This window comes from Mus musculus, chromosome 14, assembly GCF_000001635.26.
Source record: "Mus musculus strain C57BL/6J chromosome 14, GRCm38.p6 C57BL/6J".
In the NCBI taxonomy this organism is placed as follows: Eukaryota; Metazoa; Chordata; class Mammalia; order Rodentia; family Muridae; genus Mus; species Mus musculus.
In genome coordinates this window covers 77698516-77714609 of record NC_000080.6, presented here as the reverse complement: position 1 = coordinate 77714609, position 16094 = coordinate 77698516, and the positions used below count along the sequence as shown (strand labels likewise).

The following is a 16094-nucleotide window of genomic DNA, read 5'->3' as shown; positions in this document are numbered from 1 at the left end:
TCTATGTAGAGTTCTGGGCCAGTCAGAGATGAAACTTTGTCTCAAAAGAAAATATATGTATGTGTGTGTGTAGATTGGAGAAGAGCCTCTAGACCAGCAGTTCTCAACCTAGGGCTTGTGACCCCTTTGGGGGTCGAACAACCCTTTCCATGGGGTTTGCCTAAGACCACTGGGAAACACAGATACTTACATTACGATTCATAACAGTAGCAAAATTACAGTTATGAACTTAGCAATGAAAATAATTTTATGGTTGGAGCTCACCACACCATGAGGGCCTGTATTAAAAGGTCACAGCATTAGGAAAGTTGAGAACTGCTGCCCTAGACTGTATGAGTAGTTAGACGGAGCAAAGGAAGACAGGTAGGAAGCAATCACTTGCCACAGCTCCACTCCAGGATCAGTGGGGCATAGCATCCATGGGAGGGTGGGTCACTCAGTCACTTAGCCCACAGCTAGGATTCTGTTCAAGGTGAGTGAAGACTCGGAGGTGTCTGCTTTGAAGATTCAGCAAAGCCTCCTGAAGCCCTTGCCCTGTCTCCCTGAAAGAACCATCTTGTCTGCCTGCCTCACATTTCTGATAGAAGACAGGTGGATGAAGAAATAAAGAGTGGGTAGCTGGGAATAAGCCAAGAAAGGGGGGGGGAAGCAAAAATGCAAATATCATTATCAGGAACAAGAGTAATATTTAGCTGTAAAATGGCCTATTATGGGGCTACATGGTTTTAGGAGCCATGAACAATTTACATGCCCAGCATATTTTAAATTAATTCTTGCCCTCGCTTCCATTCCCAATCACTCTCATTCCCAAGTCCAGCCTTCGGGGGGAATGCTAGTAAAAAACAGTTATATTACAGGGCTGGACAGGGTCTGCTTTCGTCATTACAAGGGTGAGCAGGATCTAAATGCTTGCTGGCTTACAACCGTACCAGTGGTGGTAGTGTCAAATCTTAAGGAAGCTGTTGTTCTGAGTGAAAATGTCACATATTGCTTTTATCATTAGAAGCGGCAAACTTGCTGTGCAGTGGTGGGTGGGATAGAGCCATGATGCCTTAATGCATCAGTAACCAAAACTCTGCACAGGACCCCAACTCCCCATTCATTCTGATTAAACCAGAGGCAGCCAGGTCTGGCTGCTCACCTTGGAGACAGCATCCTCAGGCTGCCTGAAGATCCAGGACTGGGAGCCTCTTGGCAGCTGATGTGGGGACAAGGCCCTGGTGAATCCTCTTAAAGAAGGCAAATCTCTTGTTATTTTGTTTTCTTTGTAAAGCCCTTGAAGATATGGGATTCCAGAATTCAGCAAGAATTTCCTCTCTGGATTAAAATGCATAAATATCCCCATAGCCTCTCTGGGCTAGAAAGAATATGTGGTCCAGTCTCTGGCACCCAGCATTTTTAGAGTCTTTTGTGATAGCTACATTCACCTCAGGAATGAGGAGGAAACCTGGCAGCACTACTGGACATTTCCCCGAGGAGATGGAGGACTGTGTGGGCAGAAATGAAGTAGAGAGAGCTCTGTGTGTTTCCTTTCTGAGGGAAGTACACTGTTGTCTTCTAAGCTAGAACTGCCCCTAGAGCCCCAGGGATTTCACCAGGGCTAGATGGTGTAGATTAGGGCTCATCCCACCACTGACAGCAGGTGTGCATATGGTTCCTTCAGCCATCTCTCAGATCTGGCTCTCGGGCTGTCTGAGGTGGCCTCGCACACCGTAACCAGGCTGTATCCCAACCCTGCGCATAGTGGGGTGAAGGATGTCTGGAGAAGACTCTGGCAGAGGCCTAGCTTCTGTCTGTTACCTGGGCTGAATTATAGTAGAAGGGACCAGAGGGAGAAACATCCTCTCCATAGGCATGCACAGATGGAGACCTTCGAGGTCCTACTTCTGGTGGGCAATCCCCATGGCAGCAGAAGGAACCTCCGTTCCTACAGCTACTTTATTTAAATGGCTCCCACTCCCAGCTACTTACTATAGTCAGGACTGGGTGCGGCCATCCCACAGTGGGAGCTGTGGCTCTTGCCAGTGTCTCTCCTCATACAGGGTCTGGGTCTATATCACCGGTCAGAGGGAAATGGCTTAAGACCTTTTATCACTTCTGATGCTACCCAACAAACCCCAGAGCTTGATAAGGGGCACCATTGCACAGCCGCTCCAATCTCCAACATAGACAAATGAAGTGCTGTGTGCTCCACTGTGTGGCCTGCAGAGACAAGTGAGTCTCTGTACTTACCAGAATGCAACTGGCCAAAGCCTCCAGACAGCCAAAGAACCTTTAGCAGACTACTCTCAAGTGCCCAGGCAAAATCAGCATCAGTATCCCATAACGTACTGGCATGCTGATGCCACCATCAGGGAAAGCCACGTTCTGAGAAGCCCTCTCCTGGACAGTAGTGGCTGATCCAGCACACACAGCAATCTCAGTGGAGGAGCACAACGACTGGGGAAAAGGCAATTTCTCTAGGAGCACATTCCAAAGCAATTAAAATAAACAATGTCCACTAAAGAATTTGAAAGCTGATTATTAAAAAAAAAAAACTTACAAAGTTCAAGACAATAGTGATAGTTTAAATCAAATTAAGAAGAAAAAATGGTCACAAGTGGCCCAACAAAACTGTACCACAAAGACATAAGGCTCACTAACCAAATGACAAGAAATGAGATGGGACCCATACTAAAATGTCTAAGACAAAAAGCCCAGGATCACATGGTTTCACTACTGAATCTTACAAAACTTCAGCGGTACTAATGCCAATTTATCCTGAACTACTCTGAAGATCTGAAATTCAAAGACCTCAACAAACTCATTCCATGTAGCCAAAATTCTCTAGTTACCACAACCTCCCAAGGACACAAGGGAAAGGAAAAGAAAACTACTAGGAACATATCTCTGATAAATACCAATGCAAAAATTCTCAACAACATAGTATCAAATTGAATTTAGCAACACATGAAAAAGATCAGTACCATGATAGTGATGGAGTGATTCTGCATATGCAAATCAATAAATGCAATTTATCACACTACTACAACAAATGATAAATTCCAGTAAGCAGAAAACACACTTGATAAAAGTCAACATCTCTTCATATTAAAAGTCCTGATAGATGAATTATTTCTGCTTAGCACAATAAAGGCTGTACCTGACCAACCCACAGCTAACATCACACAAAATAGGGAAATGTTGCGAGCATCTATCTCAAGATCAGGAATAAGATAGCTCATGGGGAAAACACTAAAATCAGGAAGTCCCTGAAACTGACTGGATTCACTAGCTTCCTCCCTCCCCAAGTGCATGTAAGCAGTAAGGACTGCTGTGAAGTATGCTCAGACCACCCCAGCAGCCTGGAACGGCTCAGGCCCACCGGGCTACCAGAAAGGACAAGCTCCAACCAGCTGAGCAGCCTGAAAGGTTCTCAGTGGGCTCCAGGTTTTCAGCCTTTCTGAAGGGGTCTCCCATGCTGTGGTGGGTTTCTGGTGATGCTGCCACTGTGTCTTTCTGCTTTGTTTAAGCAATGCCAATAAAACTTACTGCTGTACCAGTTTGGACCCTGGTGGCATTTTTACTCCAATCTGTCATCTGTTCCCTATCTGGGGTGAATAGGTAAATAGATGCTTAGTCATGTCCCCCCATAAATAGTGTCACACATATGTAGGAAGGGAATAGTTGATACAGGTGCTATAATGGGGAATAGGAAAATGAGGGAAGACTTTAGGGAGGGAGGGAAATTCAGAGGAAGAGATAGGGGACAAGAATAACTAACACTATGGATATTTGAGAAAGATGTATGGAATTGCAGTTTATGCTTACCTATAGTTACATATTATACACCCAAAATGTATGTGGATATGTAGTCATGTCACTTGGGGTGTTAATGCTATCTCTAAGAGCCATAAACTATCTAACAAAAATTTCAGTATCAAGCATGGGAAACCTTCTTTTGAGTTGTTGGTCAGGGGAGTTCAATAGACCCACTTCAAAAATAAAAAAATTAAAAAACAATTATAGGCTACTGCCCTTGCTCTTGGTCGCCTCCCTGAACTTGAAGCTAAGTCCCTATTGCTAAAGATGCCATAGACTTTGAAGACAGGAGGAATCAAGAACTGACCTGGACACCTCCTCCCTGAAGACTAGCTCTCCATGGTATCTGAAGGTGTATGCAAGCTGCCAAGAGCCTACTCAAATAGCAAGTCTAGGAACCACAATAAGATGCCTACAAAGGTGCGGTGTGGCACTTACATCATGGGAATAAGCAACAGCTCTCACTGGATTTAACCCTGCTCAATAGGATTTATGCCTGCTGCTATAAGCTTAGCCAACTGCCCACTGCTGAGGCCATGGACCCTAGAGGACAACATATTACTGCAACTTTCCTAAACCACTGTAATTTCTAAGCGCATTCGAAATGCCATCCTTCTACCCACACATCAGCATAGCTCCTGCTTCTTATTAAGGAGCTCCTTTTTACAGCACAGACCATTACAGAACACTACCAAGGGTCAAAATGTGAAGAAGTGGTGCCCATGCTCTGCCCCAAGGGGATCATCTACAACACAACCCCTTATACCTAAGGCTCATGGAACATTGCAGAAGAGGGGTGGAAATATCACCTACTATGAGATTGTATCTTCTATATATGACAGAACCTTCACCCATGGAATCTCAACAATATGGTTGCCTAAGCAAGACTTGAACAATGACAGGACCAGTTGACATGCCATGCTAAGGTGAATGGGGAACAATGAACAAGGACTCACCTCCTAGATGACAAAGTACAGGCAATTAATGACTACTGAGAAAGGAACAATTAGTCTTTCCCAAGGGTAAGCCCCTAGCTGATTATCCAATATCATCAGAAATTATCATTTCTACAAACACACTCATAGGAGCGACACTAACTGGACTCAGACTGTTGTATTCATATTTGTATATATATATGCAACAAAAATAAAGAGAAATAATTCCGCTGGTAAATGGGTAGATGAACTGAACTAAAGAACTCTGTCAAAAGAAGAAGCGTGAATGGTTAGTATGTAAAGTGTTTAGCCTCCCTGGCCACCATGGAAATGCAACTGAGAACACAGAGGAGACTCAACCTCACCCTGTTTGGAAATCAGGTAACAGATGCTGCTTAGGAGGTGGGGAAAGGACCCCTTATCTACTGTAATTGGTGGGTCTGTAATTTGGCCCATCCATTGTGAAAATCATTATGGGGTTCCCATGAAACAAATTAGACGTGTGGACTAGGGAGATGCCCTAGTGACCTAGAGCATTCCCTGTTCTCCCAGAGGACCCTCTTTGTTTCCCAGCACCTGCATGGGAGCTAACAAACCGTCTGTAAGCCCAGTTCCATGGGATCCGCCCTCTTCTGGACTCTGCAGGCACTGCACACTCATGGCACCCATACACGCAGTCCAAAAAAACGTATACATATAATAAAAATAAATTTCAAAAATATTAAAAGCAGATCCAGCTATACCACTCTGGGTATTTACCCAAAGAAATCTCCATTAGGATATAGAGATCTACCTACCAAGTACCCTATTATATCTATAATAGCCATATTGTATCATCAGCCTAGGTGAAGAACTACTCATCTGTAAAGAGTGAAATCTTGACATTATGTGAAGTGACATAAGCTGGCACAGGAAGGCAGGTGTCTTCACTCATATTTGGAAACAAACCCTTGGGGGGCGTGACAAGAGAAAACACCACACTACATTCCCCTAATATGTACCATTAATGTGTATGGGTAGAAAAAAAAAGTTTAAAACCTGACTGCTTTTATCCTTTATAAAAGTCTGTGACTAAAAACCACTTGCAGTTCCAGATGGTTCCTCTCAGAGGGGAAGTGTCGGGTCTACTTAATGAAGCTCAGGCAGGCAGCGTTGTGATCCCGAGTTGGTAAAATCACCAGCGTCAAATGAGAATGCAGTGTGGTAATGTAATCCTGTAATCTGTGCTAACCACCGAATAGGAATACAGAGGATGCCCTAGATATCAGAGCGAGCTGCAGGGTCACAGAGCTGGAGGCTGAGCATCTCGGAGCACAAGGCTCAGTACTTTTCTCCTCCGCCTGGGGGTGGCGCTTCTGTTTACTTCCGCTGCCTTTAAGGCAGGTTTTTTCCTGGCTTGAGCGATTTCTCTGGGACCAGCCCTCTCCTGACTCACAAACAGCCCCCTCTAAAGGACATGGCTTTACAAGCTGCAGCCCCTCTCAACTGTTCACCTGAACTCACCACCTCCCTCCCCAACAGTCTCTTTGCATTTGGCAAAAACACTGCTAATTTTCAGATGAGAGAGCAACAGTCTCTTTGCATTTGGCAAAAACACTGCTAATTTTCAGATGAGAGAGCGGAACTTCAGAAAAACACCCCAAGGTCTGACTCCCAGTGTGACCCGTAAGGAACACAGCTGAGGATAACTCGGCTGTCATTTTTAACACTTAGAAAATAATGTTAAAAACAGCTATTGACAGACATCCTTGAGCACCATATCAGATCTTTAGTCTATTGATGGTGATGGTCGCTCCATGTGACATCTCGAGCATTGAATCTTGTGTGAATGTGACCTGAGGAACCTGCCTCATTAGCCACCCTCACAATGTCTTCCTCCTTGTTTCTGAAACCTTCAGGTCGGTCTGAAATTTCAAATTTCTCACAGGCTTTTCAAAGCGCTCTAGCATCCGTAGACCATGACAAGTCACTGTCACTTTCGATAACCGATTTTTTTTCTTCATATAAAGAAAAGCAAGCGGATGACAACTGTCTGCAAAGCTCTGGGTCCTTTGAGAGGGGCTGCTATGGGGCCTTATCCTGATGCAGCTCACGCGGCGGCGGCCATCTGCAGCCAGCAAGCAACATGCTGAATTCCAGCAGTGAAAGTTCAATAAAACAAAACAAAAAAAGAAATAACCCACTTTACCTTAGAGTCCAGCTGCTGCATGTATGACCACAGATACTCTATATTAGCTCCAAAGGGGTGAACGTGAAGAAACGTTGATATGATGCCTGCATTAAAACAAACAAAATAAAAAAGATAAGCGTCGTTAAGTTCTTTGGAGGAGAGTGGGGAGGAGTCTCAGTTAACTAATACCATCTGACCTCGCCAACCTTCGCAAGACCGGGTCACGTGGTCTGACCATTTCCAACACCTCTCAACCAGCATCCACTAACAGCACACTCTGCAGACAGTAACAGTGATGCAGCAGAAGACACGGAAGAGAATGGGGATGTCTGGCGGCCAGCGTGGCTAGACTCTGGGAAGATGCATAGATGGATAGAAGTATTTCTAAACCAAGGCTCCGGGAAGCTGGAAGCAACCCAACCTACCAAGTGTATGCTCGATTTACGGATCTGAAATCGTAGTTTTTTGGAAGGTTAAAATGATCTATTTTTCTCTCAATGGACTTTGTAGTCTGAAAATAGCTTAGACAGCTGTGTCAGAGATCACGTTGCCTCGAGTGTCCTTGATAATTACAGTCTCTGGTTATGAAACGGGAGTAATTCACTTCCCGACGTGGGCTCCACGCAACTCGTGCCACTTCCGCAGGCTGAGGCTGCTGGGGAAAGGCATCCGGGCGGTCCCCTCTCCTCTGCTCTAACTCACGCTGGTCATCATTTGTAAAGGTCTGGGGACCCGTGCTCTGCAGAAATTCTTCCCATCTTGGTCTTACTGACAAATGGCAGGATTATCAGTGTCAGGACCGAACTGAAAAGCGTGACCTCCATTCCCATCCTCCCTGCTAAAAGCGAAACCGTGAGGGAGTCAGTTCCACAGACCGTGGGCTGCTCTTGGTGGAAAGGTCAAGCTTAGAGGGAGGCTAAAGTCTTTAGTCAGGTGTGGTTTGTGCTATATCTCCCACACTGCGTACTAGGAGAACTGATGCTGGCGAGTCAAAGGTCACCTGCCTAAAAGGCAGTCAGGGCAGGCACCGGCCAAGCAGCAGGCCAGCCTACACTTGCAGGGGTCTGGAACTGATTAGGGATGGTGTTTGTCCCTCTGTCTTCCTTTGTGATGTATGGGATGCTCACGGATGAGTGCCAACCAGGATTCAAAGACAAGTTCCCAGCTTATCTTAGGACAAGGATAGAGAATGAGGGTCTGGAAGAGTCCTCTTGATGACTGTCTTTTGAGGTTTGCATGAAGACGGTAGGAACAGTTACATCTCCATCAAGCTGAAATATCTGTATTCTGAGACTGTCTGCTCTGCGACACAGAGAGCTTGCCTTTTATTTTGAGTCTATGCAGATCTTTTTCTGATTTACAGTTTTATGGTATAATAGGGGACCATCTATAGGTGATGATGGTAATTTTAACATCTTTAAGTGACCACTTGAGAAAATGTAGAATGTAGTTTCTCTGTTCTATGCTTGGGTTTTTTTTTTTTTCTCTCTCTCTGTTCTATGCTTGGTTTTTTTTTTTTTTTTTTCTTCTCATTTTAAAAAATCAGATTCAGCTTTGTAAATTAAGTCTCTCTGGCTTCTTGAAAGGAACCAGGTTGTTCCCTGGAATGGAAAAGAGACAGCTGTGCAGGTGGTGTGCAGGTAACCATAGCTGCTGTGAATTCTTGCACACGATAGCCATATCCTCTCTAGAAGACAGCATTTCACCATATTTCTCCCTATCCTCTGTCTCTTACATTGTCTCCACACGCGCCCTGCCTTCTACAGTGTCCCTGAACCTTGGGAGAAGATTGGATATAGACGTCCCATTTAGGACTAGAACTCAGTCTCTCATTCTCTAAGTTCTGACCAGTTATGAATCTCTCCATTGGCTGCTGATCACTGCAAAAAGAAACCTCTCTGACCAAGGCTGAGAGTAGCCAGGTCTATGGGTGTAGATATTTCGCCACCGGCCCAAATTCTGGCAAAGATGGGGTGGATGGTTGCAAGGTCCCACCCCTTACTGAGGAGCTATGAGCAGTGCATGTGAGCAGGGTCCTCAGAGGCTCCTGATTTTTGATGCCGTGACCACACTCAAAAATAGGTTTCCCATGCCCCAGTGCATGGCCCCACCCCCCACATATATATGCAGCACAAACTGGATAAACTTAAAAGGGTACTTATATGCATGCATGCAAAACAAAATCCAAAACATGAAATTAAGAGGAGGATGTGCTAAGAATATATAGGGGGAGTTAGAGATGGGCAATGGTAGATATAATTATATTTCATTGTATATATATTTTTAAAATTCTCAAGAATAAATAAAACATTTCTTAATGGAGGGAAAAAAAAGGAGGGGCTGATAGTGTTAACTCCGAAGTTGATGAATAATGCCAACACGTCCCCAAATGGAGACTCATTTCTGGCACTCTGGGCAAAGCTGACTCTGAACAGGTGGGCTGCAAATGGAAGGGCTCTGTTGCTGGGCCTGTTTCTGTGGAGGAGCAGCAGGCCTCCCTACTTAAGAACGTGTCCCCAATAGTGCTGGATTGTCTTTGTAAGCCAACAGTCTAAGTAGGATAAAAGGAGCAGACGTTGCCCTGCTGGGCTTTTGGGTCTCAGAGCCCTAAAAGCTACTTGAGAAAAATGCAAACCAGCTCTGCTGAGGAGCAGCCCCGTTCATTCGCTCATTCAGAAGGCCCATTCTAGCAGGCCACAAAAAAGCATCCCACCAGGGCCATCTATTTTATCCTTGTTTTGAACCTCACCAAGACCAAATTGGTAGTGTTGGAATTACCCAAATAGCATTAGCTTCCCCTCACCGTCATTCAGTTCTGTTAGGTTTTTACTTTAAAGCACTTGGTATGGCATAGTAAAAAACAGAAAAAAGGGCCATTTATGTGGATTTTCAGTCTCGAGGAACACATAGATGGTGAATGCAAACATTAAGACTGGAGGAAATATTTTCAGATGGTGATAAGCATAACATAAAGCCCAACAGGAGAGCACAGGGCGCCCTGGAGGTTGGTGGGAGCTATTTTACACTGAGGGGTCAAACACAGGCTTCTCTGAGACAGTGAGACTCTGAGACAGTCTTCTGAGTAGGAGACATTAAGAAGCCTACAGTCTGCAGTGTACCTATGCACTCCTTGGGGTGCAAGGGCCCTGCACTGGGAATAGTCAGGCAAGACCAGCGCTAGCTGAAGAGGACTATGGCTCGCATCTAGAGGCGTGTGTGGGAGGCAGAGCCTTATTTGCTGGCAAGGACCTTGGAATAAGTTCTAAATGTTCCAGGAAACAAAAACTGGAGCTTGAGATGGAACCCGAGGATTCTGAGATTTAGAGAGCAAGCTAAGGAAACTCCAGTGAAGGAAGGCCTAGGAGAAGAAGTCATTGAAGGGAAAAGAAAGAGTTCCTAGTGATTGTCATCTGAATCCAGCCATGCCAGGTGCAGGTGATAGGTTGGGTTAAGAAACTGGGGAAATGAATAGTTTCAGAGGGGGCTGGAGAGCTGGGCAGACAGGGACAGAGAGGCTGTGGGAGCCACAGTGCTCTGGAGAGACTATGCTTGTATGCGAGGACAGTGGCCTCACTTCCATTCAACAAGAACACTGAAAGTTACCATGTTTAATTATTTTTTCCCCTAGCACCCAGGTATTCTGTGGGGCATTCCAGATTTAACACAGGGGACACACATGAGCTGTTAACACGGCAATGGGAACAGAGGTGTGAGGAGGTACCAAGTGACTAAAGCATGCATAGATCCTGGCCCAAAGAGGAGTCAGAATGGTGGGAACATACATTCCGCCTGAGCATTAAGAACTTGATGCTTCTCAGAACCAGGGAGGTTGGAGGGAAGTTACGAAGTACCCAGCTCAAACTAAGAAGGGGTTTGACTGGATCTGTGTAGGATTCACAACTAGGAGTGTCCCGACTGGTTTTTGTTAACTTGTCACAATAAAATGAATAACTGAAACAAAGACTTTGATTTTATAACGGGTCCCGAGAATGGACAGAACCTGCTTTGGCTGATGAACCTGCCAGACAAATGACCGCAGACAATGTCCATGCTCCGGAAGTTCTAACCCCATTTGCACATTCACTCGAATGCATTTAAAATTGTTTGTTTTTCACTCCCTTTGTTTTCCAGTCAACTGAGATTTGTGTCATTTCTCACATAAAATTAATGTGTCCAGAGAGGGTGTTGGGGCACCTGAATATACTTCCAGATAGTCCCAGATGCTTGCCAACTAATAATATAACCTGGAGTAATCGCAGATACCAGGAAACTAAACTGGAACCATGGTGGTAGGGGATTTGGGTGGGGTGAGGGGCACTAGAGAGGGTAGGACACAGTTACTATGAAGGGGAAATGGGGAAAACTGATAGGAAAGACTTACCTGGGGACGGGGAGGGAAGAGGGGAGGAAGAGGAATAAATAACACTAGGATATTTGAAAAAAAAATCCATAGGGAATTGTATTATTTCATGGTTACTTAAACTCTAACTAACTCTCTCTCTCTCTCTCTCTCTCTCTCTCTCTCTCTCTCACACACACACACACACACACACACACACACACACTCACAATTTCATTGAAGCTATGACAACTGGGGTGTCGATGCCCTCACTCCCATAGACTAACAACCGCCCCAATGCTAGGTAGGGAAAATGTCTTTTGGAATTAATGGTTATGGGAATTCAAGAGACTCCCGATTAATTGTAGTTACCCTTGGTAACCCCCAGGAAAACAAGGTGAGACACTGTTGCTGAAGACACCGCACACTCCATACAGGGGATTTGGATAAATCAATCGAGATGGGACCAGGAAGCCGCCTCCCTGATCATCAGTCCTCATAGAATCATCAGAAGCCATGCAAGCATCCAAGGAGAAAGGCAAGCAATAGTCTATCCAGCTGTGATGCCAGCATACCACAGCAATGGCCAGCACAGCCAGATACTCTGAGAGAGGCAACAGTAGCACTGTCTTCTTGGGGGGGAGGGGTAAACAGTAGCTACTTATTAGGACTTAATACCCACTCAAAGGGAGGAACCCATGCTTGACTCTCTAAATTAGCTGGCAAGGACATGGGACCTAGAGAAGAATCTACTGTTTGCCACTTTCTAAAACCAGTATAATTTCTATCTGCTTTGTAACTACTCTTGTCCTTATAATACCACAGCTGAGTGTAGCTGTCACCCCTCATCAAAGAGGCTTCTTTTCTGCGTTAGACTAAACTCATTAGAGAAAGTCATACCTTGTCAAAATGAAGAAGTTGACTGTGGAACAACTATCCCAATTAACACATTAACAACACACACACATTCATATTCATTCTCTCTGTCTGTCTGTCTGTCTGTCTGTCTGTCTGTCTCTCCTCCAGGAAGGAGTGTGTGTGGAGATACTGCAAGAGCTAGAGGACCAAGACAGCTGCCACAAGATAGACTCTTCGAACACGCAAACACGGGGGAGAATCTGGAAGGAGTTGGGGTGAGAATGGGCGGTGAATATGATCAAGAGACATTGTATGAAATTTTCTCTGAGTCTATAAAAATATCTGCGAGTAAAAAGGGAGAAAACAAGGTGATCACATGTCTCTCTCTCTCTCTCTCTCTGCTTCTAGTCTGTGGGTATCATGTGACCAGCTGCCTCACAGTCCCTCTGCTGTGACTTCTCCACCACGGTGGTGGACCCTAACATCAAAACTGTGAGCCAATCAAGTCCTTTCTCCCTTAAGTCACTTTTGTCAGAATATCTCATGGCAATGTGAATGGTAACTAGGATGGTGGAGCCTTAATAAGAGAGGCAATGGCAGCCTTCCACAGGATCCACTCCCAGCTTGAAGATTCTTCTCCTTCACAGAACCCTTTAGGGAGTCAAAAGGATTGGCCTCTTTTAGAAGAATATAAGTATGGGCAGGTTTGTGGGAAGAAATCCTACCTTTTGTTGAGCCATTACTAGAGGAAGATAGACCTGAAAGGAAAGATTGTTCCTTGGTTTATGTTGACCAACACTAACGTCGCCAGCCTCCTTTGTCATAGAAGGTTCTTGTGTACTGACTCTAGATGAGTACATTCCTTGTTTTCTTTTATTCCAGTTGACGGTTTACAGGTAGGCTGGCTCCAAAGGTGAACTGTGAGGGGAACATGCAGTCGGCTGTGCAGACTTTTACTGAAGATTCTCATGTCATAGTTGTCTTTCTATTACACTGAGATAGCTAATTTCTTTTTTCTGATACTAAAGGTATTAGTAGAGGTAGAGAGTTATAAACCACCACCCCCCCACCCTGCCACTGCTATGTCTCCTCTCATTAATGGGTAATAATTAGGGGCTGGAGAGAGAGCTCAGCAGGTGACAGTGTTTATTATAGAGGATTTAAGTTTGGCGTCCAGCGTCCATGTCAGGTATCTCACGATGGTCTCTGACTCCAGCCTCAGAGGCATCTGGTTCCTCTGGGCTCTATGGGCACTTGCACACATGTTCACACACACACACACACACACACACACATATATACAAGTATATATATATATACTTGCACACATGTTCACATACACACACATATATATACACACATAAATAATTCAGAATTTACAGTAATTAAACACATACTTAAAATTTTGTGGAAATTGACTAAATGTGCATATATGAACACATTTATAATCTACACACATATTTTATACTATATATGCACAGAACTATTTAAAAGACATCATAAACGAAATGTATTCGCCAAGGAGAATGTAAAATTAAATAGGAGGCAATCTCCAATGGAAAGGAAGATAACATGGGGCCTGTTGTAAATTTTCAAAGCTTGTATGTGGTCAGTATTATTCACACTTCCAGGAAGTTTTCTACTGATCATTATGAATTTTGTTATATACCCAAAGCATTGTAGGGGCAGTACTCATATCTTAGTCATACTGAATAAAATAAACAGTTTTCAGAGTTGGAAATATCTTCTGAGGGGAGGAAAAGCCAGCTAGCAGCTACATGTGGGCTCGTTTTGGGTTCCTGGAACTGACGCACATCAGCATGTCTTTTGAGACGTGTGCGTGGCATATTATTACAGCTGTATATCATCAGAGAGAGAGAAAAAAATAATTGGTTTTCCTTGGAGTATCTCTAAGTTGGTGTCACATTCAATAACCCCGTAGTTGAAAAATCTATATGTGATGGATGAAGTTTGGACTATCTTTTGAATTTAATTTCTCCCATGCCAGCTTCTGCAGGCCCCAGTGAACCTGTCATTTTAAAGGTGAGAGCTGGTGCAATGCTTAGAAGATGTTGCTTCTTCCAGATACTGACCTGGGGGGTGGGAGCAGTCTGCTTCACGGGTACCTGGGGGGTGGGAACAGTCTGCTTCACGGGTACCTGGGGGGTGGGAACAGTCTGTTTCACGGGTACCTGGGGGGTGGGAGCAGTCTGTTTCACGGGTACCTGGGGGGTGGGAGCAGTCTGTTTCACGGGTACCTGGGGGGTGGGAGCAGTCTGTTTCACGGGTACCTGGGGGGTGGGAGCAGTCTGCTTCACGGGTACCTGGGGGGTGGGAGCAGTCTGTTTCACGGGTACCTGGGGGGTGGGAACAGTCTGCTTCACGGGTACCTGGGGGGTGGGAACAGTCTGTTTCACGGGTACCTGGGGGGTGGGAGCAGTCTGTTTCACGGGTACCTGGGGGGTGGGAGCAGTCTGTTTCACGGGTACCTGGGGGGTGGGAGCAGTCTGCTTCATGTGTATCACCTTGCAGAGGAGCCAGGGGTGTTTCCAGGAGCCTGGGATCCCACGCTGGGCTCTCTACCAAGGCGCAGCCAGGACCGCTGGCTTTGCAGGTGAACAGTAACTTATTTTCTCGTTCTCTTCCTTAGGGCCTGGCATCTCTTGTTCATCTCTACTAAATAAATCCACAGGATGTGGGAATCTGGTTTAGACATTCCCAATTATCCTAACGACATTACTCTGGATACGGTGATTAATAATCAGCATTACAGGTCTGGCCTTGAAGCTGACTTTGGAATGGGGCCTCTACTAAGGGGCTTAGAGGCTCATCTCCAGATTCAAAATTGCCTAAATGCCTGGCTTGGCTTAGGAACTTTGAAGAAGACCCAACACGACCTCTTTTTAAATTTTAAATTTCAGATTTATGACACATGAGATGGGAATTAACCTATTTTCTTGAACCCGATTTTCTGTCTGACAACTACCTAATGTTTTCAGTTCCAGACGAGAGGGAACCTCTTGCCAGTCTCTATGACACGCACTTGAGATGTACATTGCATAATCTTGATGAAATAAGGGTGAGCTCCGATCGGGAGGCTTGGCTATTTAGATTGTTGTCACAGTGGAAGTGAGTTACTGAACTATTGTCCAAGCTGATTCTCCGGGGATGATTTCTGTGAATAAACGATAAGAAGAGATTTCTCTTACCTATCAGCAGGGCCTCCTTCTCAGATTTCAAACCTTGGCTTCTCTTTTCAGTGTTGTTCTCTCGGTCCTGGTTAACCAACGCGACCGTCAACACATTGATTTCCTATAAAGTTAAAACGCAAAAGCCATGTAGGTATTTATGTAGACCCCATGCATTTTAACAAACAGACTCCACCCTTTTCTTAAACTCTATAAAACAGGCCATTGTTCCCTCTTAGAAGTGGAGATAAAATCTTAAAGTTATTTGTACAGTAATAGGTTCCTAACTTCGCTCTCATACAAAAGATACTATTTAAGAGTAATAAATTTGACAAAACTATCTTAGATTTTTATCAGCTATACCATATCAAACACCTCTATTCACAAAGGCTGTATTTGACTGTAGCCATGATAATATGTTTTATTCTAAACATGGAATTTTGGGGGCTGTGTTAAAGCTTATAAAAGACCGATCGTGTAATGACTGAACAAGCATGGACTTCAGGATGGGCTGAGTAGCTGAGGTAGAGCTGACAGTGGAGTATTTGAGTCAGAGTGGATTCTTATGAACAAGAAAGTAGGGAAGGGAAGGCAAACCTGGGAGAAGGTTTGGGGTTCTTTGTTTGTTAGTTTTTTAACAATGAGGAATTGAACAAGAGCTGTTTATACGTAACATACCAAGCCTGGGTCTGTTTAGAAATTTTTTTTATGGCCTTCTAAAAGTTAAAGTTAAAGATAAAGATCTAACTTCTATCCTCCCAGTGTTGATTTATAACTTGAGATAGAATGTGATATGATAGAAA

General features: G+C 44.6%; 1 protein-coding gene across 35 annotated transcripts in view; it reads right to left on the bottom strand.

Moving 5' to 3' along the window:
• The window catches only part of Enox1 (ecto-NOX disulfide-thiol exchanger 1), a 565516-nt gene that overhangs the window by 7154 nt on the left and 542268 nt on the right, over positions 1–16094 (bottom strand). For 34 of the 35 annotated variants that reach the window (XR_003950851.1, XR_003950849.1, XR_383179.3 and 31 more), the window contains 2 exons: positions 15313–15415; positions 6925–7010 (listed from right to left, as the gene is read on the bottom strand). Coding sequence is in view for 27 of the 35 variants with exons in the window: in XM_006519001.4 (XP_006519064.1) it covers positions 6925–7010; positions 15313–15415 (189 nt within the window). In the remaining 8 variants the exon portion in view is untranslated. Of the gene's footprint in view, positions 1–6924; positions 7011–15312; positions 15416–16094 lie in introns of those variants that run through there. The other variant, XR_003950852.1, reaches the window with a different exon arrangement.